General features: G+C 45.7%; 1 protein-coding gene across 1 annotated transcript; it reads left to right on the plus strand.

The window, feature by feature from the left end:
• The first annotated feature begins 8,549 nt into the window (after positions 1-8,549).
• On the plus strand, positions 8,550-24,209 carry LOC124702264 (callose synthase 3-like). The gene is made up of 40 exons (XM_047234392.1): positions 8,550-8,796; positions 8,965-9,190; positions 9,278-9,371; positions 9,467-9,577; positions 9,672-9,842; positions 9,922-10,014; positions 10,154-10,245; positions 10,467-10,593; positions 11,575-11,712; positions 11,795-11,871; positions 11,963-12,056; positions 12,411-12,533; positions 12,600-12,714; positions 13,134-13,468; positions 13,547-13,599; positions 13,707-13,767; positions 15,348-15,429; positions 15,513-15,562; positions 15,640-15,726; positions 16,122-16,250; positions 16,356-16,544; positions 16,617-16,777; positions 16,876-16,999; positions 17,085-17,185; positions 17,468-17,597; positions 17,697-17,848; positions 18,947-19,056; positions 19,159-19,284; positions 19,373-19,441; positions 19,528-19,702; positions 20,164-20,308; positions 20,768-20,887; positions 20,965-21,083; positions 21,220-21,303; positions 21,518-21,630; positions 21,711-21,940; positions 22,018-22,818; positions 22,916-22,966; positions 23,395-23,580; positions 23,659-24,209. Exons 1-40 carry the CDS (start codon positions 8,550-8,552, stop codon positions 23,905-23,907), a joined length of 5,940 nt encoding a protein of 1,979 aa, XP_047090348.1. The 3' UTR covers positions 23,908-24,209.
• Positions 24,210-24,601: the final 392 nt, after the last annotated feature.

The raw sequence follows: 24,601 nt of genomic DNA on the forward strand, positions 1-24,601 counted from the left end.
AAAAAAAAACAATGCCAGAGAGGCTGCCAGCTGGGCCCTACATCCCTCGGCGGTGCGGATTTGCGTTGACTCGGCCGGCGAACCCGAGAATTCGCGATGCACCACGTCCCGGGCCACCATACGCGACGTTTTGGCCGCTTTCGTCGGGCTAGGTGGCCTCAAAAACGAGAAAAAAAAAGTTTTGACATGCACCACGGAGGGACCAAAATCGTCGGCCATGGTACACCAGCAACCACGGCGCGACTTCAACTTCGTCGGCCATGGCAACTTTTCTTGTAGTGCTTATAGACCGCTATTGCCACCTTTTACACTGATGAACTTAGCCACCTTTCACACTGATGAACTTAGCCACCTTTTACGTTTCAGTTCAATTAAGGCATTGGCAACAAGTCAGATGATGCATTGTCACGAATTGCCCACACTTTTGCGTTACAACCTATATCAACACCACCACCGGTCTGGCTATAAGAAGTCTTCAATTCTTATGTTGTTGACACCCATGCACAAGAATTACTGCATAAATTATCTACTGCTTCAGCTGATGATCCAACATTTTCTCTGGAAAGTGGCCTAAATACAATGGAAGAATCTAGATTGTGGCCAATGCTGGTTTACAGACCAAAATTACTGAGGAATTTCATTCATCTCTTATTGGAGGATACTCTGGAGTGCAAGTCAGTTATCCCAGGCCGAACCAATTGTTTTCATTTTACTGGAATCAAGCAGGCAGTGCCAAACTTTGTGCAGCAGCTAGCAGGCCAAACATGAACACCGTAAGTATCCTGCCCTTCTCACTCCATTGGCAATAGCTAGTGGAGCATGTGAGGATGTCTCCATGGATTTTCGTAGAAGAGCTGCCTAAGACAAATGTTTTTCTGTCACTGGTAAATAAATGTGGATAGATATACGAAATACAATCATTTCATACCACTCAAGCATCCTTTCACAACAAAAAAAATTGTAGCTCGATCAAGCTGTGTTGGGAAATATAGTGAAACTGCGCAGAATATACCACTAACTGTCACCTCAAATCTAGATAGGATTCTTACCAGCAAATTTTGGATAGAATTATTATAGGGACAAAACTGCAGATGTCCACTGCTTATCATCCTCGGACTGAGATGAGGTCAACTCAGAGAGTTAATCAGTGTTTGGAGATGTATCTAAGAAGTGATGTACATGGAACTCCAAAACAGTGGGCCAAGTGACCTTTAGCTGAATTTTGGTTCAACACTGCACACCATATTCGTCAATGGGCTACTCACCATTTAAAGTTGTGCATGGGAAGGAGCAAAATCTTGGACAGCTTCAGAAAACTCAACCTGCCAGTAACCGGATTTACAAGCATGGCCGAAAGAAAAGTGAGAACTATTCGAGTTTCCTCAAACAACACTTAGCTAGAGCGCAAGCTTGAGATGAAGTTCGATGCCGACAACATGACACAAAAGGTATTCAGAGTGGGTGACTCGGTCTTTCTGAAATAGCAACCTTATGCTCAAATATCAGGGATTATCATCCCATAGTCAAGTGCACCGAAGTTGGGTGATCCCTATTCTCCGCTCAATGCGTGAGCGAGCGGGCGCTCTGCTCAGAGCGGGGTAAACTGGGCCGGCCCATTAGCTAGGGCAGCATCTTCCCTTGTTTTTCTGCTTCAGTTTTTTCAATTTCTTTAGTTTTTTCTCTGTTTTTGCTGGTTTTTTCTTTCCTGTTTCTGGTTTTGCCGATCGGTTTTTTCTGGAATAATCTAATTTTGAACATTTTTTAAATTTAAACTTTTTTGGAATTTGAAGAATTTTTAATTTTGAACGTTTTTAAATTTGAACATTTTTTGAGTTTGAACTTTTTTCAGGTTTGACCTTTTTTGAAATTTTAGCAATTTTTATACTTAACATTTTTCAGTTTGGAATTTTCAAATTTAAATGTTTGATTTATTTAAAATTTTAGCAATTTTTATACTTAACATTTTTCAGTTTAGAATTTTCAAATTTAAATGTTTTGATTTATTTGAAATTTATTCAATTTTGAAAATTGTTCGGTTTTTTAAATCGTTCAATTTTGGAAACTGTTCGGTTTTTAAAATCATTTGGTTTAGAATTTGTTAGGTTTAGAATTTGTATACATTTTAATCTGTTTTTTTGTACCTTTTCAAATTTGAACATTTGTTGAACTTTTTAAAACATGATTTTTTGAGTTTGAACAATTTTCATATTTCAACATTTTTTGAATTTAAACATTTTTCAAATTTGAACTTTTTTGGGTTTGAAAATTTTTCATATTTCAATATTTGTATCCAAACAATTTTTAATCTATTTTTTAATTTGTACTTTTCAAAATTAAATATTTTAATATTTGAATTATTTACATGAACATTTTTTAATCTAACATTTTTAAAATTTAAATATTTACAGAATTGATTTTTCTGTGAGGGAGCGGTTGAGAGAAACAAGTAGTGGAAAATATACAACACGAAAGTCGATCGACCAACCAGTTATGGACTCGCACACACAGGTATTTTTAAAACCCACGAATGGGTCGAGCCCATTTGTTGCTAGAGGTATGCGGAACGATCGGAAGCTTCGCTTAAAGCGGAGAATAGGGGTACCCCCGAGGTTGGGGGCGCAACGTATTCCCCGCTCATAGCGGGCGCTATACAGGCATGGGCCGGCCCATTAGCAAGAGTAGAAGTTTCTCTTCGTTTTTTCTTCATTTTTCTAGTTTCCTTCTGGTTTGTCCTGTGGTTTTGTTGGTTTTTTCTGTCTCTGTTTTTGTCGTTTGGTTTGTTTTGAACTTTTCAAATTATGAACTTTTTTGAATTTAAACTTTTTTAGATTTGAACATTTTCGAATTTGAATGATTTTTATGTTTGAGCAACTTTTATTTTAAACATTTTGAAATCTGAACATTTTTCCAGTTTGAACTATTTTCATATTTGAAGATTTTATAAACTTGAACTTTTTCAAAATTTTAAATTTGAACATTTTTTATTTTAAACATTTCCAAATCTGAACGTTTTTCCAGTTTGAACTATTTTCATATTTGAACATTTTATAAACTTGAACTTTTTCAAATTTTGAAAATTGTTATCTTTTGAAAATCGTTCGCTTTTGAATTCTTTGCCTAGAATTTGTATAGATTTTGAATTTCGTTTCGTTTTGAATTTGTATGGATTTGAAAACCTGGAACTGTGCAACTCACGGTGTTACGCGCGAAACAGGCAGAGAGAACAGCGACAGAAAAAAATGGGCCTGGCCCAATTTAGATTCTTTTAAGCGGAGCCATGCTCCCTCCCGCTTAAAGCGGAGAATAGGCCCTCCCGAGGCTGTGCGGTGGAGTGCCAGGAGAAGGGCTGAGTCGAGTCGCGTGAACGGGTGGGCCTTGGGCGAGAGTTTGGTTAGCGTGTGGGCCGGATTGCTGCTAGTCCATCCAGTCTATGGAGTTATTATCGGTAAACGGATGATGAACTCAATTCGTCCTCTCGCTCCTCTCCTTTCTTCACCCCCTAGTATGGTTGATGTCGTCCCAAACCGGACTGGAAATCCCCAGGCAAGGACACATTACAAGGTCACATTAGCTAGTGAGGTCATCTCCAGCGGCGCGACCCAACCGTTTGCGTCCGCCGGGCCGTGGCACCACCTCCAGCGGCGTGATCATGATCGGGCCATCCCATGCGATGCAAACCCGGCGCATATTTGCGCCTGGAATGCGTCGAGGCGGACACTGCGCGGACGCGTAAAGTGTCCGCTCGCGTCTTCATCGGGCCCGCCTGACAGCGAGCCTGTATCAAGGGCATCGCTTCCGCGGTCAGCGCTGCAGCCTTCGCCATCAATGTCGCGGCTGCCACTTCTGCGCGCGCACTGGCGGGTGGCGGCTGGGCTTCTGCGCCGCCTTCAATGACATCGTTTCCCGCGCGCGGCCGGCCTTAAAAGTCCACCGGCACCGTTCCTCTGTCGCCCACACCTCCACTCGCACCACCACCGCCGTAGCACCATGCAGAAGAAGAAGAACGACTTCGAGGCGTCTGGTAGCGGCACGAAGAAGGAGGAGCGGCCGGGCAGGGTAGCGCTGCCCGTCAACTTGGGGAGGCTGATGCACGTGCGCTGGACGCCTGGAGGCTGGCGGCTAAGCTACCACCGGGTGCCCGTCCCTCCGGTGCTTGCGCGCGAGCCAGATAGGAGCGCCGAGATCCGGCGAAGGAGGCAGTACCTGCCGCCATACCTCCTCGCCGATCCGGCGTACGCCATCGACTCTGGGTTCTCCACCGCCACAACCGCCGCCCTACAACCCCTGGGTTTGCCACCGCCACCACAGCCACAGCCCTGGGCGCCTCCACCTCCGCCACAGCCACAGTCCTGGGCGCCTCCACCTCCAGCACCGCCGGCGTGCCCGGCTTACGTTCCGCCGGTTTCCGACTGGCCGTGGACGGTACCGGAACTCATCGTGGTTGACAGCGACGAGGAGAATCAGTAGGCGCAGGCTTTTAGGGTTTATTTTCATGTGTTAAACTATGTAAATTATGTTTTCATGTTATAAAAAACTGATTCGAGAAAGGAAAAAATGCGTCGTGCCGCTAGTGTCACCTAATTTCTTCCCGGTGGAAGCCGAGTCCCCGCGGCGCGTGGTCGTGCACGCGCATGACGGCGCGGTTGGATCCGTCGAGGGTATATGCATGTATGTATACCCGGCGATGTTACCGGCAGTATACTAGTACCAAGTGAATAATCAATCAGGAAAACGCTTCTTTTCCTTCGGAGGTTCCGACTCTAGCAGCCTCCGGCTTCTGTGTGTGCCGCGTGTCCCGAACGGGAGAGATTATTTACGGGTCCCACCGTTTCTGTTCCCATCAAATCTTATCCTCTCCTCACATCTCGTCTTCCTCCTCGGTCCTCCCCAACTTCCCCGCTCGACATCGACGGAGCGCACCGCTACCTCCGTCCCCTGCGACGGCCGGCGTCTACGTAGAGCGCCGGCCGCCTCCTCTCCCCGTGAGGACCGGCCTCGACGGAGCGCGCCGCCGCCTCCTTTCCCGGCGACGGCCGTCCTCGATGCGGTGCGCCGCCGCCTCCTACGCGCGCGACGGCCGCGGGCGACCATCTCGAGCGGCGCCGGCTCCATTCGCCGCGAAGGCCGCCGCCTCCGTCCGCGCGCGTTGCCGCCTCCTTTCCCCGACGGCCGGCCATGCCGGAGCACGTCCACTGCTTCCTTCCCCGCGACGGCCGCCGCCTCCATCCACGCGTCGCTGCCTCGGTCCCCCACGATTGCTGCATGCCTCCATCCCCAACAACGTAGGCCCCGACTCCATCCCCGTAATGGCATCCGCTCTCGCTCCAAGGCCGGGCGCCGCCGGCAGACTCTGCAGTCGCAAGCATCCACGCCTAGTGCTGCAAACGCGGCCACGTCATGCTACCAGCGGTGGGCGTAGTTCCTTTCATCGGCGGGAATAGGTGCTACCATCAAGGATGTCGGTGATGTCGATTGGCAGTGCTACCACGGCTGCGCTACCAATGAAGTTCGTCGATGCTACCATCGGCGGTTGGCGATGCTGCAACCGGTGCCGGTGCTGCCAAGGAAGAGTGGTTGTGCTACCATTGTTGAGCGGAGGTGCTGCCAATGAAGGTCTTTGATGCTACCGTGGCAGATGTTGTGACCGGCAGCGACGGTGCAGCAAGGCGGATGCTTCGACCGATGGCGACGGTGCGGCAAGGTGGATGCTTCGACCGGTAGCGACGGTGCGGCAAGGTGGATGCTTCGACCGATAGCGGCGGTGCTTGCAAGGCGGATGCTTGCGATCGGCGGCGACGCGGCTGGCCGCAAGGCGGATCTCTGCGATTGGCGGCGACGGCGCCGCTGGCAAGGCGGATCGTTGCGACCGCCGGCGACAGCGCTCGCTGCAAGGCGGATGCTTGCGACCGCCGACGGCGGCGCTACTGCAAGGCGGATGCGGCGGTGGCGCGCTGCAAGGAGGCAAGATAGGCGGCGGCGATGCAACCGGCGGCGATCGCTGCCATAGGCGGCGACGATGCTACTATCGGGTGGAGGCCGTGCCGCTATGGTTAGCGGCGATGCCTGCAAATGTTTACCGATGGTGCTACCACCGGTCGGTGGCGGAGCTACAAGAAAGTAATAGTGCTACCATCCGAAGTTGGAATGTTCGTTGGTGGTGCACCGGCGAGGAGTTTCACGATGCTACAGTTGTTTATTTTTGTTATAATATTTCTTTTTGCTATGAGCTGGCGAGTTTTTTTTTTCATTTCTAAACGAACCCTTTTTTGCTTCAATGATGTAAAAGTAGGAGGTTTTTTGCTGCGACGAAGCATAGTATGAACAAGTCTCTAGCAACTCTTCTTCTTTTTTTGTCGAACCGTTTTTTGCTTCAATGAAGCAAAAGCGGGAGGTTTTTTGCTGCGACGAAGCATAGTATGAACAAGTCTCTGGCAACTCTTCTTATGTTTTTCATCGAACCGTTTTTTTTGCTTCAATGAAGCAAAAGCGGGAGGTTTTTTGCTGCGACGAAGCAAAATCTGAATTTTAGGTGAAAATGAACACGTGTCGCACATGCAAGCAGGAGGCTGGAAAACTTTGAGCCTCCGAAGGATTTCTAGCGCTGTCCATCAGAGAAGAGGAGAAGAAGTATAGTGTGCTATGGTATGGTATGGGGTCCACGGCGGGCGGCTTGAGTTGGCGACACGTTCGTAGCGTAGCGGCAGTACATGTAGTACGTGCATTGCACGGGACCGGACCGGCACGGCACATGGCGGCATGGCCACTACCCCCTTTAATTTTTCTCAGCTACTGTACCGCCTTTTTTCTACAGTGTGAAAAAGGGAACAAAAACCGGGAGCGGCCACTAACCAGTAGCGGCAGGAGCAGGCACGAGACCCGAGGCCGGAAACGACGACGCCTGCCTGGCCCCACCCACGCCACCTCCCCTCCAGCTCGAAGCTGACTGACGCTTCTGCCCTCCCGCGTCGTCTTTAGAGCATCTCCAACAGACGCGCTAAATCGCGGCGCGCTATACCGGCGGGCGATTGGGCGCGCTGTATACCGCTGGCGCGCGGCATAACGAATTTGCCCCCGGCAGAGACTCTATTTTGCAGCGCGCGTTGGTGTGCGAAAAACGCAGCTCCGGCAGAGGCTGTATTTTGCAAACTGCTAATCCGACCGTTTTTTTTTTTGAAAATTCATCAAACAAACTATGCAAATATGATCGAAAATACGAATATATTTTAAAAGTGCGCGATACAATGCGACATTTAAACGGAAATACTAAAATAAACTACTCCTCGCCGTCGTCGGACTCCCAGTCGAAGTTGGAGCTGCTCAGTGTCGTGTCCGACACCGGCCTCGACGTCGTCGTCCACTGGAAGTCGGAGGAGGAGGAGGAGAGGACGATGGTCGATGGCCCTGCGACGTTCCTCTTTTCCTCCCTCCTCCTCGCCGCCACCTCGGCCCTGCGCCGTTCCTCTTTTCCCCCCTCCTCCTCGCCGCCGCCTCGGCCGTCGCCTTCTTTCTCGCCGCGGACTCGGCGCGACGCTTCTCGCGGCTCGCCTTCTTCGCCGCCTTCATCGCCGCCTTCTCCTCCTCCTTCTGCGCGTAGAAGGCCTCCGTAGCGGTGACGTCCTCGGGGAAGCGGTGCGCCCATTCGAGGCGCAGCGCCTCGTCGCGCTCGGCGATGAGGAGGCGGCCCGCTCCGGCTCCGGTGGCGCGCCGTCTGTTCGCGCGTGATCATCGGCGGCGGCGCCAACATCTCGGCTTGCTCCCGCGTGAAGACGTCGTGGAAGTTCATCGTCCGCCGGGAGCGGCTGAGCCGCCACGCGACGGCGTCGTACGCCCGCGCCGCCTCGTGCGCGGTGTCGAACGTGCCGAGGCGGATCCGCTCCTCGCCGAAGCGGATTTCCGCGTCGAACCGGCCGCTCGGCCGCGCCCGGACACCGTGGTAGCCGGAGGTCGGACGGCGGCGCGGAGGCACCTCGCGGAGGCGGCGCGGTTGGAGGCGGAACGGCCGGAGGTGGAGCGGCGCGGGAGGGAGAGAGGCGAGGAGGGAGACGGACGCGTGGACGAAGTGGCAGTTGGCCGCGTTCGCGCGTGGCGTGTTTATAGCGCGCGCGGCAGCGCACGCGGCAAGTTTCCCGCGCGGGTGGCAAATTTTTTAGTCTTTTTTCCGCCTCCGCTGGAGCAGCGCGGCAAACCGGCGGTTTTTTTGCCGCGCGGGGCTTTTAGCGCATTTGTTGGAGATGCTCTTAACCACCAACCATGCCACCGCGACTTCCTTCTAGTCTCTCTCTCTCAGGGGCTGTTTCGTCCAGCAGCAGGCAGCAAAATTAATTTCAAAACCCCTGTGACTGAGCCAAAACCTCCTTTCTCCCACCCACCTCACTCCGCTCCACTGCCCCCCTTCGCCGCGCCACCGCCACCGCCTCGCCGCCGGCCGCCCACCCCGACCTAGGGTTCCCAGCCACTCAGCCAGGCAACGGCCCGCTCCTTGCCCGTCCCGCCGCCCCCCCGCATTCCCTCCCTAACCTTCCAGGCGGGGGCCCAGGAACCCGCCCGCGATGGCGGCGCCGGGGGGCCGCAGGCCGGACTTCGCCTCCTCCTCGCCGGGGCAGGGGCAGGGGCCGGGGCCCTCCCCCTCCTCTGCCGGCGCCGGCACCAGGAGGCTGCTGCGGACCCAGACGGTGGGCAACATGGGGGAGTCCATCTTCGACAGCGAGGTGGTCCCCTCCTCGCTCGTCGAGATCGCGCCCATCCTCCGCGTCGCCAACGAGGTCGAGGCGGGCAACCCGCGCGTCGCCTACCTATGTAAGCCCCTCCGCCCTCCTCCGCCGCTCACCATCTCTCAAATCCGATCTACTCGCTCTGTCCTAGCAATGCAATGCAATTCGCTGCTGCTGCTGCTGCTGCTGCTGCTGCTTTCGGTGAATGCGAAGCGCCTACTTGATGATCTGCTGCTGCCCCTGCCCCTTCCAGGCCGCTTCTACGCCTTCGAGAAGGCGCACCGCCTCGACCCGACCTCCAGCGGCCGCGGGGTGCGCCAGTTCAAGACGGCGCTGCTGCAGAGGCTCGAGCGGGAGAACGACCCAACGCTCAAGGGGAGGGTGCACCAGAGCGACGCCAGAGAGATGCAGAGGTTCTACAGAGAGTACTACAAGAAGTACATACAGGCGCTGCAGAACGCGGCAGACAAGACGGACCGGTACCTCACCACTCATTCTCTTCCTCTTCCTCTTCTCTTCGCTCGCTTCTAGACTGCCACTTGATTGCTCCTTCCTCGATCACCCAGCGCCCTGCTCACCAAAGCGTACCAGACCGCAGCTGTCCTCTTCGAGGTCTTGAAAGCAGTCAACGTCTCGCAATCTGTTGAAGTCGATCAGGCGGTAAGTAGTAATAATCCCTTCATTCATTCATTTCTCTCTCTCTCGTTTTTTGCTTTCCTAGCTTGATTCTGTTTCTCATCTCGGCTGCCGCGCAGATCCTCGACACGCACAACAAAATCGAGGAGAAGAAGAAGCTCTACGTTCCCTACAACATCCTGCCACTTGATCCTGAAAGCACCGATCAAGCCATTATGCAATATCCAGAGGTGTGTTCCCTTCCTTCCATCTCCAGCATCCATCCATGCAGCAAACCGTCAAAACCTCGCTCCATTCTCTCTTGACCCACCTACTAATTTCTAGATTCAAGCCGCGGTTTACGCCCTTCGGAATACTAGGGGCCTGCCATGGCCATGGCCCAAGGACAAGGACAATGAAAACAACCCTCACGACAAGAAGAAGAAGAAGCCCGACGACGAGAAGAAGACTGATAAAGATCTCCTTGACTGGCTTCAGGCAATGTTTGGATTCCAGGTAAGTGTGCCCACTTGTCACACTGCATCTTCATGTCCCTAAAAACATACATCATCTCATTTCAACGCTCTCTTTGCAGAAAGATAATGTATCCAACCAAAGGGAACATCTCATACTGTTACTAGCAAACGTACACATAAGGCAGATACCCAAGCCTGAACAGCAGTCCAAGGTTCTTATTTCTCCTTTTTTTTTTAATCTTTGCTTTAAGAGGAACTGGGTGTTGTTTGTTTCCGTCTTTCTTCATGTGCCTACAAGTAATGTGATGATGAATTCATGTGCTCTTTTCTTGTTTTTTTTTTTTTTTACAGTTGGATGACAGGGCTCTGGATGCTGTAATGAAGAAGCTATTTAAGAGTTATAAGATGTGGTGCAAGTACCTCGGCCGCAAAAGCAGTTTATGGTAGGTTCAATCAAGTCTAACAATTGAAAAATGCCTAGGACCACTTGGACCGATTTTCCAAAGCTGTGATTTATGTCTTTTACCGTTCATTTCCTACAGTTTGCTGAAACAGAATCAAATTTGCCTTTTAGTTATGGCCTTACTTATATCACACTTGCTGCAGATATTAAATCTCTTGATAAGTTACGTTTGTCTTAACTCCTGGATGAATTGATGTGTAGGTTGCCAACTATCCAACAGGAAGTCCAACAGCGAAAGCTTCTCTATATGGGTCTCTACCTTTTAATTTGGGGTGAGGCGGCTAACTTGAGGTTCATGCCAGAGTGTCTATGCTACATCTATCATCATGTAAGATCAACTTTTGTTTCGCAGATTACACTCACTGTGATATTTTTTTTCCTTATCTGTTGTTTGCCTATTAACGCTTCGTACTTAGTACCTTAGCAATTGGTTTAAGAACTTGATGTTGAGTACTACAATCGGAAGATCAATTCTATGAGGAATCTATTCGATCCCCCTGGTGGATCGTTTGGAATTTTTTTTTTAATGAGGAATCTCATTTACCCTAACATAGCCACCATTAGCTTAGGCGTGTTTTAAGCTTGCAGTGACCATTCTTGGTAGCAATGACCAATGGATGACAAAAAACGTGCAGCAAAGAGTTAGTAATTTGGCTGCACAAGTTATAATGTGCTGTAGGAACAAAGAATTCACAAATATAATAGCTGTTACCCACTTTACGAAGTAACTAACTGGACCGAATTTCGATTTTCTGTTGTCAGCAGATGTTTCATCCCAGTTTTTGCTGTACGTTGTATTTCGATTCCCTCTCACCCTGCTTGTATCCCATGAATTAGGACACGAGTTCTGGAATTTGAAGCGGGTTCTTGATGACCTTTTTTTTTTGTTAGAATGGGAACTAGAATGAGGGTTTATGAATCTGTTCCTAACCAGCTTATCCTTGCAAACCAATGAAGTTGATTATATGTACAATAGGTTCTGTTAAGCTAGAACACTAATTCAAATTTGATCTAAAGGATCCAAGCAGGTTGTAGCCTAAGGCATTTAATATTCATTTTCTCCATTTTCATGCCAAAAAATGTCATATTTTGTTGTTGTTATGAGACAACATACTGTATTCGTATACTATATTTATTGATCATCCCACAAGCAAACCAAATTCATATTCATGCGAGTGGAGAAAAATGTAGTTTATAAAAAGGCTCATTAGGGGATGGCTTTGTGTTAGTACGAAGCTTAGTGTTTAAGTTGTAATTTCTGGTGGCATCATGTTTATTGGTAACAATGCTGTTTCTGATCTTAATATAGATGGCTTTTGAACTCTATGGTATGTTGGCTGGAAACGTAAGCCCAATGACGGGTGAAAATGTTAAACCAGCTTATGGCGGTGACGATGAGGCCTTCTTGATGAAAGTTGTGACTCCAATATACAGAGTTATAGAGGAGGTATAGTTGTATGTTTTTATTCGGACTGTTTATTTTTCCCCATATCAATCCGGACTGTTAACTCGCCTCTGAAATTCTACAGGAGGCTCTCAGGAGCAAGACAATGAAATCTAAACACTCACACTGGAGGAACTACGATGATCTCAACGAGTACTTTTGGTAAGCAGCAACCGAATACGACTGTTGCCTTTAGTATATTGTGCCACATATTTTGACAGAAGGCATGGAATTATTCTTGTGTTGCTTTCAGGAAAAATGATTGTTTCCGTCTTGGATGGCCCATGAGAGCTGATGCAGATTTTTTCAAAACTCCCAAATTTGCTTATCCTAATCGCCTGAATGGAGTAAGTTTCTTGACAGTATTCAATATCCTTACACTTTCTTTCTTGGCAGATACATTAAAAGTTGCCTGAGATATAATATTACAATTTGCGTGTGCTTTATTCTTCATGAATTGAACATGGTAATAAGATTATGTGATCACATGCTGCATGTAACGACATGTTTGTTTTTTGTTGTAGATTTGATCTGTTTGTTTTCCACGTCTATGCTTTTTCTATTACTATAAGTTGTTAAGCCCATAGTAAATATACATGGACATGTGACTTGTATTGTTTCCTTCAGCAAAATCCAAGAAAAAGAAAGACTTGCCTGGAGTTCCAATTCTCATGGTACTTGTTTCTTTTGTCGTAATGCAGGAGGAAAGATCTGCTGGCAGTGTCCATTGGATGGGAAAGATTAATTTTGTTGAGATCCGTTCATTCTGGCACATATTCCGTAGTTTTGATAGAATGTGGATCTTCTTAATTTTATCCTTGCAGGTTCGTTGCTCCCACACATTCTTTCACTCGAGATTCACATACTTATGATCTTATGTTTTAATGCAGGCCATGATTATTATTGCATGGAATGGTGGCACACCAAGTGATATCTTTGACGTTGGAGTGTTCAAGCAGGTTTTGAGCATTTTTATAACTGCTGCTGTTTTGAAGTTGGGTCAAGGTATTTGACTGAATTCCCTTACAGATCAGTATTAAGCAGAGACACTGCCGTGCCAATCTAACTAGCAATATCTTCTTTCTTTAGCCTTGCTCATGATAATGCATTAAATACTTCACGAGTCCTACCCTTATACCTTATGTCTCTAATTTTTGTCAAATGGACAACAGCAGGAGTGAGGCCTACTGAAAATATGTGTAAAAGAAAACAAAAGTGTGTCCTAGGTTTGGTTTTGCCAGCAGCCTAACGATAATGAATTTAACAGCATGAAACCGAGGGATGTATTTATTAACCACATTTCCCTCTGTTCCAAATTTGGATGTATCTAGACATATTTTGTGAATAGATACATCTGAATCTGCAACAAGAATTATGAACCGGAGGGAGTATGTACTAACTTCAGTAAATACAAACCAATGCAGCAACCCTGGACATTGTATTCGGCTGGAAAGCAAGAAGAAGCATGTCATTTGCAAGAAAGCTGCGATATGTCTTGAAGTTAGTATCAGCTGCTGCATGGGTTGTGATTTTACCTGTGACTTATGCATATTCCGGGGGAAGTCCTTCGGGTCTCGCAAGAATAATAAAAGGTTGGCTTGGCAATGGTCAGAATCAGCCTTCATTGTATATTTTGGCTGTTCTTATATACTTGGCGCCAAACATGCTTGCGGCCATGCTATTTATTTTCCCATTTATCAGAAGGTCTCTTGAGAGTTCAAATCTTAAGGTTGTAACTTTCATGATGTGGTGGTCCCAGGTAATTTCCGGTCTATTGTTTTGTGCCGTAAATTACATGGCCGTGTTTGTTGATACATTTATACAAATATATCTGCAGCCTCGGTTATTTGTTGGCAGAGGAATGCATGAAGGCGCATTCTCCCTCCTGAAGTATGTGAAAAGTAGAAATACAGATACTCAATTAACTCATCTTTATTCTTAGTTTCCGTGTTATGCGTTTTCTAACCACTGTCCACTAAGCACTGGTGTACTGACAGGTATACCATGTTCTGGATTATCCTTTTAGCAATGAAATTGACAGTGAGCTTCTATATTGAGGTACCTAATCATTTCCTCCGAAAATCTAGAAAGTTATGTGCATTCTAAGGGGATGTTTGATTCCTGGCCACAATTTGCCAAGCCAAAGTTTGGCAGTTTGGTATGTGTTTGGTTGTTGCCACACTTTATAATCCTTATGGTCCACCTGTCATAGAGTACAATTTTTGCCAACTTTTGCCCAAGGTTCAAAAAAGCGCTGAGCGCTAAGCGAGCGGTGAGGCTCCGCCTAGAGGAACTACTGCTTAAGCGTTCAGGGTAAAAGCGTACGGACAGGAGCAGGGAAGGCAATCTAGACATACAATAAACCATAATATGTTGTAATTTAAGCAGTACCGGCAGCACCGACCCATCAGCACCTGGATCGACATCCATTATACAGTACCTACAAACAAGATTGCAAGATTATCTTAGCACTAGCAGCAGCTAACAACCAACTTAAGCAGTACCAACAGTCAACTAATCAGCAAATTCAGTACATCTAATCTAACTTGATTAGCCCAGCAGCTGAGAAGCAACAGCACAGTAGGCAGCAGCATAGCAACAGAGCAACCTAAGCAGTACACGCATGACCAACATACAGCACGCAGTAGCAGATCAAGCATCGAGGCATCCGTCCAGCTGTCCAGGCCAATAGTCGAATACTAGCACTGGCACAGAGACACACTAGTCTAGAAAACAAGAAAAGAAAGGGGATAGGGAAATACGGACCTGATGTGCGCGGCAGGCGGTGGCAGCCATCGAGGTCGAGGTCGAGCTCGATCTGGGGGCCTGGGGCTCTGGGCGCCGGGTCGGAGAGGGGATGAAGGGGGGTGCTTGGAGGAGAGGAATCGACGTCCTGGTGGCCTGGAGCAAGAGGCGGATGGCGGCGGAGGAGGTCCTTCCCCGGCGGTGGACGAGGAGCTGCGCCGCCTCTCTCTCTCTCTCCCTATATGGACGGGGGGAATGGTTGATTGGGGTGCCAGGCAACCCTAATTGCGACGTTTCCCTCCCACCTATCCCCAAAATTTCCGGATTCCCGCCGGCGAGCATAGACGCTCGAGCTCTGCTTTTCTTTCGCCTTCCATCGCTTCTGCGCGCTGAAGCGCACGCTCAGTGCTTAATCGGGCCGCTTTTTCCGTTCCTCGCTTAATGTTACGCTTAGGCCTGAAACAGAGCGATACCCTTCCGCTACGCTCGCTTTCACGCTTAAGCACGACAAAGCGTACGCTTTTTTGAACGTTGCTTTTGCCACACTTTGTGGCTCCCAATTTCATATCCACGCTTGCCAAACTTAGGCTTGGCAAAGTGTGGATAGGAACCAAACAGGCCCTAAATGTGGCCTCACCGCCACACTACTCTTTGTTTCCTTAGTTACATTAAATTTACATACAACAGCCATTTCTTGCTCTTGGATGTATTAAATGTTAAAACCTAAATGAGCATCAGCAAACATGTCTGGAATTCCCAAAAGGTTACTGGATGGTATGTATTATTGTTGGAGATCCAGTAGCTTTTCTCTTGGGATTCAATTAGGACCAAGCCTTCTTAGCACTGAGCTTCCTCTAGTACTGTCTATTCATTCTCTAACTTGCTGGTTGCAGATCAAGCCTCTGGTACAGCCAACAAAAGATATAATGAGAGAACCGATCCGGACATTCCAGTGGCATGAGTTTTTCCCTAATGGTATTTCTGATAGAGCTTGCTATGTTTCTTTTCCTTTTTGAAACATTTCCTGAAATTGTGTTCTTATTATTTTCGGTTTGCAGGAAATAACAATATTGGTGTTGTCATCGCACTTTGGGCTCCAATAATTCTTGTATGTATCAATCCTGTTTTCTGTCAAAAAATGCTTTTTTAACAAATATGCTAAGTTTTGTTAGTTGCACTGTCCAGGTCTATTTCATGGACACCCAGATTTGGTACGCAGTTTTCTCTACATTGGTTGGAGGTATCTATGGGGCTTGTCGTCGACTTGGCGAGGTTAGTAAAATATTTCAGAATTACACATCATTATTTCATTATTTGACAGATTTCATTGCTCTGTCTGCTTTGGATTCTGAATTGATTTTCTTGTCCTATTATGTTGCGCTGCACTCAGTAGCATATTACGAAACTTGGTTCTGTGACTGCTGTTTCTAACATCACCACTTCCACTTTTGAACTACCATTTCTATGACTGCTGAAACGATTTCTGCTTCTTGTCATATTGGTTGCAGTGCATGTTATGTTGCTTTGTTATGAGTGATCTATCAATTTACCACATATGTTTATTTTAGTAACCATCATGCTTTATTGTTTATTTCCGTAATATTGTGTATCACTGTCTATCATCAACAAAGGAAATTGTGCTCACTTTTCTCGGCCCATGAAATCAGATACGTACATTAGGCATGTTGAGATCTCGCTTTGAATCTTTGCCTTCGGCCTTCAATAAATTGTTGATTCCTTCTGATGCACACAAGAGGAAAGGTTTCCGTGCCGCCTTTGCCAGTAAACTCGCTAAGGTAGGTTTTCATCTGTTGAACTCATCATCTTAAGTACATTATGGTTGATCAGTATTGAATATGCAATATTTGTTAGCTTTTGACCTGACATAATATTTTCTTTAGCCTTCCGATGATGAACAAGAGAAAGATAAAATAGCTGCAAGATTTGCCCAAATGTGGAATCTAATTATCACAAGTTTCCGTGAAGAAGACCTCATAGATAACAGGGAGATGGACTTGCTACTTGTTCCATACTGCAAAGATCGCGAATTGGATATATTCCAATGGCCACCTTTCCTTCTTGCTAGCAAGGTGCTTCCTCTTGACCACTTCATACTTTCTTTACTTGGATTCACACATTTATATATTTATACTGCATTTTAGATTCCGATAGCATTGGATATGGCGGCAGACAGTGGAGGCAAAGATCGCGATCTGAACAAGAGAATGGGATCGGATCCATACTTCTCCTATGCTATCAGAGAATGCTATGTTTCATTCAAAAACATCATCAACACCTTAGTGTTTGGTCGACGTGAGAAAGTGTATGTTTATCTTACCATACATTTAGTCACTTCTAGTCCTTGACTTGTTATGTTTTTGTCTCTTTTAGTCCTGCATAAACATCTGATGCCCATTTCAGTGTTATGCAAGAGATTTTTGCGGTTGTTGATAAACATGTAAACGAAGGGACTCTGATAAAAGATCTGAACATGAGGAATCTTCCAGCCCTGAGCAAGAAGCTCATTGAGCTACTTGAGTTACTGGTATAGAAGTTGTCATCATGATTTTAGGTCTTGTTTAGAGATGACCCCTGACCCCCCCTCACTGTATCTATCTGTTTGAGTACAGCAAAAGAATAAGGAAGAAGACTTGGGTCAAGTCGTTATTTTGTTCCAAGATATGCTTGAGGTGGTCACAAGGGATATAATGGAGGATCAAGAGCTTGGCGGGTGAGGAGCTTAGTTTTCTTCTGTCATAACAACATGCCATTTTTACGGAAATAATGATCCACATCTATGCCACATCGTTGCATCTATAGTTTGGGTCACATTCTGTTTTTTTTGTTGTCTGCCACACATATTGGCTTGCATTCTTCAGGTTTAGCATTGGGAAAACAATTTTTTTCATTTAAATAATAAATGTTAGGAATTATTTTAGATCTACATTCAATGTTCTTTTAAAGATGAACTGTGCTGATTATGGTAACTTGTGCTATATGTTTCTCTACAAAGAGTACTGGATTCCATACATGGTGGAAATTCTAGAAAGCATGAAACGATGACACCGCTTGATCAGCAAGATCAATTGTTTACTAAAGCCATTAAGTTCCCCGTGGTGGAATCAAATGCATGGACTGAAAAGGTATGATTTTCATCCCCCTTTTGTTGATAAAACAGAGTTTCTAAATAATACGTATGTTGGTCCATTTTCTGTACTATACCTACCTTATGTTGATTTCAGATAAAGAGGCTTCATCTTCTGCTCACTGTGAAAGAATCTGCTATGGATGTCCCTACGAACCTCGATGCTAGAAGGAGAATATCTTTCTTTGCAAATTCTCTTTTTATGGAGATGCCAAATGCTCCGAAAGTGCGGAACATGTTGCCCTTCTCGTAAGTTCTTACTACTGATTCTCTGTTTTCTGTATTGCTTTGAGCATTGAATTTTGTTCCCACCAGACCTCCATTTTATCCTAGAGATATCATATTGCTCTTTGCTGCTCAGTGTGCTGTCTTGGTAATGGCTATATTCAATTATTCATACATTGAATATCGTAATTGCTTATAACTATGTGCTTTTGTCTCTTTGAAACCCCAAATGCCTTACCTCTAATTAGCACACCTCTCCAGCAATAAAAGAAAAAAAAAACAGATGACATGTGGTCTCGGAGAATATCTAATTATATTTTACTAATATATTACATACTACCACAATTTGCTTGCCTTTTTTGGTTTCTGGTATACTTTTTTTGACCATCGAAGCGTGCTGCATGTGTTATATATTAAGAAGAAAGGAACAAAAACAAACTCTTACATAAGTTTGAGGTTAGCAACAAGCAAAGACTTCACCAAAAAACCTACGACCTAGCAAAGTAGCAAGCACAGCCTTTCGCTCCAGCCATAGACCAGGACGTGAAGGTCTGCTTACATAGTTCGATCAAGTCTAGGAGAGTGTAGTTATTGAACACTTTTTTTGTTCTTTTCTTTCCAATTGATCCATGCCTCAAGAATGGCAACACTGTCAAATGCCTTCCTCCAGTTCCCATATGCTTACCCTTTCCTTGAGCCACCAATACTCTCGCCTCCAAATTTTGGACGAGTTCAAAATTGAGGCCAAAATTTGGGCGTTGAATTTTTTAGTTTGATTTTTCATTTTAAGATTTCCTAAACTTACCAAGCATTCAAAAGCTTCTGAATATTTATTTTAGGAAACAATGGAGATAATTGATATGTTTCAGGTTATAGACCAAAAGCTTTATACATAGAATACTATGTCGGGATAATTCTGGACTCGTAGAATATTGATTGCTCTTTGTTTTGTCCGTCTTGGAACTGAATAGCATACAGTTCCGTTTTATCCCTGTTATATTCGTTGCCATGTCACATTTGTAAGATGTGATATATGGATTTATCACCTCATGTAATGTTTATTTAACTAAATCTTCTGACCTGGTTTTTTGTTTCCTTGCTGGAACAACTTCTTTACTGCAGAGTCTTGACTCCTTATTACAAGGAAGATGTTCTGTTTTCATCACAAAATTTAGAAGAGCCAAATGAGGATGGAGTTTCCATTCTTTTCTACTTGCAAAAAATTTACCCAGGTTTTTCTCCTTCGCCTAAAATTGACATATCATGCGTTTTTTATTTATTTCTGATTTCCATCAAAACTGACCTTGTTTCACGGAAATGTATGAACCCTGAAGATGAGTGGAAAAATTTCCTGGAAAGGGTGGACCGCAAGACTGAGGAGGAGGTCCGTGAGGATGAAACATTGGAAGATGAGCTTCGTCTTTGGGCATCATATAGAGGACAGACATTGACAAGAACTGGTATTTTGTTACATCCCAGCATGCCTGCTCTTTGTGTCATGCTAAGTGGACCAGTTTCTAAAATCGTTGTTTCCTCCTGTGTAAACAGTAAGAGGGATGATGTACTATCGAAAAGCTTTGGAGCTTCAGGCTTTTCTTGATATGGCCAAGGATGACGGTATTTTAATAGCTCAGCCTATGATGTTCTGAACTTGGCCTCATGCAATTGCATTAATTTCTCACCTCTCTTTCTGCATTTATTAGATCTTATGAAAGGCTACCGAGCAACAGAACTCATGTCTGAGGACTCTCCACTAATGACACAATGCAAAGCGATAGCTGACATGAAGTTCACTTATGTTGTCTCATGCCAGCAGTATGGAATCCAGAAACGTTCTGGTGATCCTTGTGCACATGATATCTTAAGACTAATGACAACGTAAGTTTCAGTTTGAGGCTCAAAAATTCTGGATATATCCTATATGTTACTTCAGTGGAATATATGAGTCTCCCTTCAATTTGGCCCATTTCTTTACCAACCTAACTCTACACAAACATGTGGGCATTCACTAGCAGTGTCTTTCCCATGTGAGTAATGCTAATTAGGCTGGTAGAATGGTAGTATATTGATCATTAATAACCAATAATAAAATAATGAAGTTTTGTTTATTTATTGCACTGATATCTATTATAGTTGGTAATTAATGCATGGTGGCGTTCCACGTCCTTCTGGTCTATCAAATTTTATTACCATTCAAAACAATAGTGCTTGAGTGCTAGATAATTACATTTATGAGGACACATTATTCATATCTTACTAATGTCATTATTTTAGTTAATTATTTCAGTGATACATGCATATGATGGCATTGGAATAATAGAAATGTATTTGCTTGGCAGATATCCATCTTTTCGGGTTGCCTACATCGATGAAGTTGAAGCACCTAGCCAAGATAGAAACAAGAAGATTGATAAAGTTTACTACTCAGTTTTGGTGAAGGCTGCTGTTACAAAATCTAATGATCCTGGACAGAGTCTTGATCAGGTACTGCAAAATGCTCTGTTAATTTAGTATCGCTTTGGTGATATTTGTCGTAAATATTGTGTTTCTTTGACCAAAATTTCATAGTTTAATCTTAACTATGTGTTGTGTACTTGATTTGGAAGAAGATGAATAAATTTGAGGAAGCTTTTATGTAATCAAGTTCAAATAGGCATGTCAAGAAAATAATCCTGGTTTTTGACAGGGTGAAACTTATTCGTGAGATCCAGCTGTCTTAAATGGCTTCAGCAGAAGCTATTGTTCATTTTTCGATATTGTCCACTTAACTTTACATCACGGATATATTTTTATGTATGGAAAAAGTTTGTTTACTCCTCCGAAGTATCACGATTGTCCTGTCTACATCATGCTTTCTTCCTCGAGTGGAATACCTTTACGTGGTCTCAACTCTTAGTGGTGCAAAATGAGATGCACTTATTTGCCATTACCTTTTGTGTACAGGTCATCTACAAGATAAAACTTCCAGGCAATGCTATTCTAGGTGAGGGAAAGCCAGAAAATCAGAACCATGCAATAATTTTCACAAGAGGCGAATGTCTCCAGACTATAGATATGAATCAGGTACAGGTTGTCGCACTTGCTGCTTCATGGAATTATGTTTTCCTGTTCCTTCTTTGATGGCATGCTACAAATAATAGGAGCATTATTTGGAGGAGGCTCTTAAAATGAGAAATTTGTTGGAAGAGTTTCTGGAGAAACATGATGGTGTGAGATATCCATCGATTCTTGGAGTAAGGGAGCATATATTTACTGGCAGGTAATCAGGTGTTTCCTTTTTTCAAACTGGTGATTATATAAATTAGTTACATATGTTTTTAATTTGGATTATCTAACATGTATTGCAGTGTTTTCCCACGCTAACCCGGTGATTTTTCTTTTCTACAATTCTGCAGTGTTTCATCCCTTGCATGGTTTATGTCAAATCAGGAGACCAGTTTTGTGACCATTGGACAGCGCGTACTTGCCAATCCATTGAGGTACCAATTCTATAGTATCTTGCACACAACTAATGGCATGGCATTGTGGTATCTATTAGCGTTGCTTTCACAATCATATTTGTGGTATCTATTGGTTTTGCTTTCATAAACATATTGAATTGGCTGCTTGCTTTTGTTGGACACTTGGGCAGTTTGTTGAATCATGATTTCTGAAGATCTTATTAAATTTGTGGTTTTTAACATCTCTCTGCAGGGTTCGGTTCCACTATGGCCATCCTGATATTTTTGATCGTCTTTTCCACCTTACAAGGGGTGGTATAAGTAAAGCATCTAAGATTATCAATCTTAGTGAGGACATATTTGCAGGTGCTAAGTTATCGCTGTTGGTGCTGGAGTGGAGAAAATCTGGTACCATTTCGGTAGTTTTTTGACATCTTTTGTTTCAGGATTCAACTCTACATTACGTGAAGGCAATGTCACTCATCATGAATACATGCAAGTTGGCAAGGGGAGGGATGTGGGTCTCAATCAAATTTCTCTGTTCGAGGCAAAGATAGCAAATGGCAACGGTGAACAGACACTGAGCCGTGACATCTACCGACTGGGGCACCGTTTTGATTTCTTCAGAATGTTGTCCTGTTACTACACAACCATTGGGTTCTATTTCAGTACGATGGTATGTTATTGGCCCCAAATTTCTCTTTCTGAATAGTTGGTTAACCCATACACCTAACTTGTTATGTTTGGTTTCAGATTACGGTTTGGACTGTGTATGTTTTCCTTTATGGACGGTTATATCTTGTCCTCAGTGGACTGGACAACGCACTTGCTACTGGAAAGAGGTTTGTGCACAATACACCTCTGCAAGTTGCTCTTGCATCAGAATCGTTTGTTCAACTTGGATTCTTGATGGCGTTACCCATGATGATGGAAATTGGTCTAGAGAGAGGATTTAGAACGGCATTAAGCGACTTTGTGCTCATGCAACTCCAGCTGGCATCTGTTTTCTTCACATTTTCACTTGGGACCAAAACTCACTATTATGGAAGAACGCTGCTCCACGGAGGAGCCGAATACAGAGCGACCGGACGTGGGTTCGTGGTGTTCCATGCCAAGTTTGCCGAGAACTACCGCCTCTATTCCCGCAGTCATTTCGTGAAGGGTATCGAGCTGATGATCCTGCTGATTGTGTTTGAGATCTTTGGACAGCCATACAGAGGAGCTATCACTTACATCTTCATCACTGTTTCCATGTGGTTTATGGTGGGCACGTGGCTCTTTGCGCCGTTCCTGTTCAACCCTTCTGGATTTGAGTGGCAGAAGATTGTGGACGACTGGGCTGATTGGAACAAGTGGATCAGTAACCGTGGAGGTATCGGTGTAGCACCGGAGAAGAGCTGGGAATCGTGGTGGGACAAGGAGCAGGGGCCTCTTCGGCATTCTGGCAAGCGGGGCACTATTCTGGAAATTCTGCTTGCGTTGCGCTTCTTTATCTACCAATACGGGCTTGTGTACCACTTGAATATAACGAAGCAATACAAGCAAAGCGTGTTGGTAAATAATATTCCTTTCTTATTTAGTATATACAAGTAGACGTTTGCATCTCTGTCGTGTTTATGCAGTCTTTCTAATTAATGCCATTAATTTCCAGGTGTATGGCTTCTCTTGGGTTGTGATTATGGTCATGCTGCTAGTTATGAAGGTAATGTAATCAACGAAAATATTTCAGAAAATTTTAAAATAATTCACGCACGCATATCTCTGGTCTGCATTTGTCCCGCTTATGCCAGTTCTTATTTAGTAAAGATTTTGTTTTGATGTAGATTATTTAATAACTTGCAACTTAGTTCCCTATGCAAATTTGGTACTTATCTGAACTCCAAATTTCTTGAGCCATACTTTTGCAGTGAGAATTTTATGATGTTTAACCTCCTTTTCAATCTAAAACACTCAACTGTCATGGTTTAGAATGATGTAGAATATTTAATAACCTGCAACTTAGTTCTGCCTACATTCCGAATTCGAAATTTCTTGAGCCGTCCTTTAGCAGTGAGAATAGTACGAGCCATGATATTTTATCTCCTTTTGAACCTAAAACACTCACCCAGTTGTCATGATTTCTCTTTGCAGACTGTGTCAGTCGGCAGGAGGAGGTTCAGCGCGGAGTTCCAGCTTGTTTTCCGGCTGATCAAGGGGCTGATATTCATAACATTCATCTCCATCATCGTGATCTTAACAGCGATCGCTCACATGACAATTCTCGACATATTCGTCTGCATCCTGGCTTTCATGCCGACCGGATGGGGCTTGCTACTGGTTAGTCACACGACTACTTTGCTCCCCTCCACATGCCTTTTTTTTTCTACTTGGGTCTGACTTAACCTTGTTTGTCAGATTGCCCAAGCGATCAAGCCTGCTGTGGAGATGGTCGGGCTGTGGGGGTCGGTCAAGGCCCTCGCCCGCGGCTACGAGATCCTGATGGGGCTCCTCCTGTTCACGCCCATTGCATTCCTCGCCTGGTTCCCCTTTGTGTCGGAGTTCCAGACCCGGATGCTCTTCAACCAGGCGTTTAGCAGAGGCCTGCAGATCTCCCGGATCCTTGGCGGGCACAAGAAGGATCGGGCCACCCGGAACAAGGAGTAGATTCAGGGCTCATGCTAGCTGTGTTCGTCCTAGCATCGCATTTTATTTTCACCCGCGCGCCCATGACTCCTCTAGATTCCTCTGTGCGCGTTGAACTGGACTATGTTAAGTTAACGGGGTTGGAGACCGAGCGGTTGTGCTGTAGGCTACTGTAGTTGGTGTTCTCCATTGTAGGAGTAGATTCAGAACTGTAGTTAGCACTGCAGGTGAGCATTAAGCCCTGTATGTAAAGCTCTGCAGCTGAAGCTTATTATGCAGTAATGTGGGAAATGCTGGAGCCTGGAAGTCGGGGCATTTGGGTTTGATCAGTCCTTTGAGTCTGAGTGTCTACCTGCTGCTAGTCTTGTCAGCTGGGATGAGAAAATACCGGCGCGGAACGGCCGCGCTGATCAGTCCATTCGCTCCGTTTTCATCCGCGCCGCCTAGAGGAGATCGCCACACGCCGCCGGATCGCCACGCTGCCGTTCGTCTCCGCGCCTGCCGCCTGCCTCTGCGTGCTCGGTCGGTGTATTGCACTGCCCCCTTCTCCGGCATGCACCACCTGCCTCCGCGCGCTCTGGCCGGCCATCGTGCCTGGCGCTCGCGCTCGATCGCCTAGCGCTCCACGCCGCGCCGTTCGCCATGATGGCCGGTGGCACCGGTGCCGCCCGCGCGTGTGTAACAGAGAGAGGGCCGCTCGCGCGCCGGGAGAGAG

The sequence above is a fragment of the Lolium rigidum genome, chromosome 1 (genome assembly GCF_022539505.1).
Source record: "Lolium rigidum isolate FL_2022 chromosome 1, APGP_CSIRO_Lrig_0.1, whole genome shotgun sequence".
NCBI lineage: Eukaryota > Viridiplantae > Streptophyta > Magnoliopsida > Poales > Poaceae > Lolium > Lolium rigidum.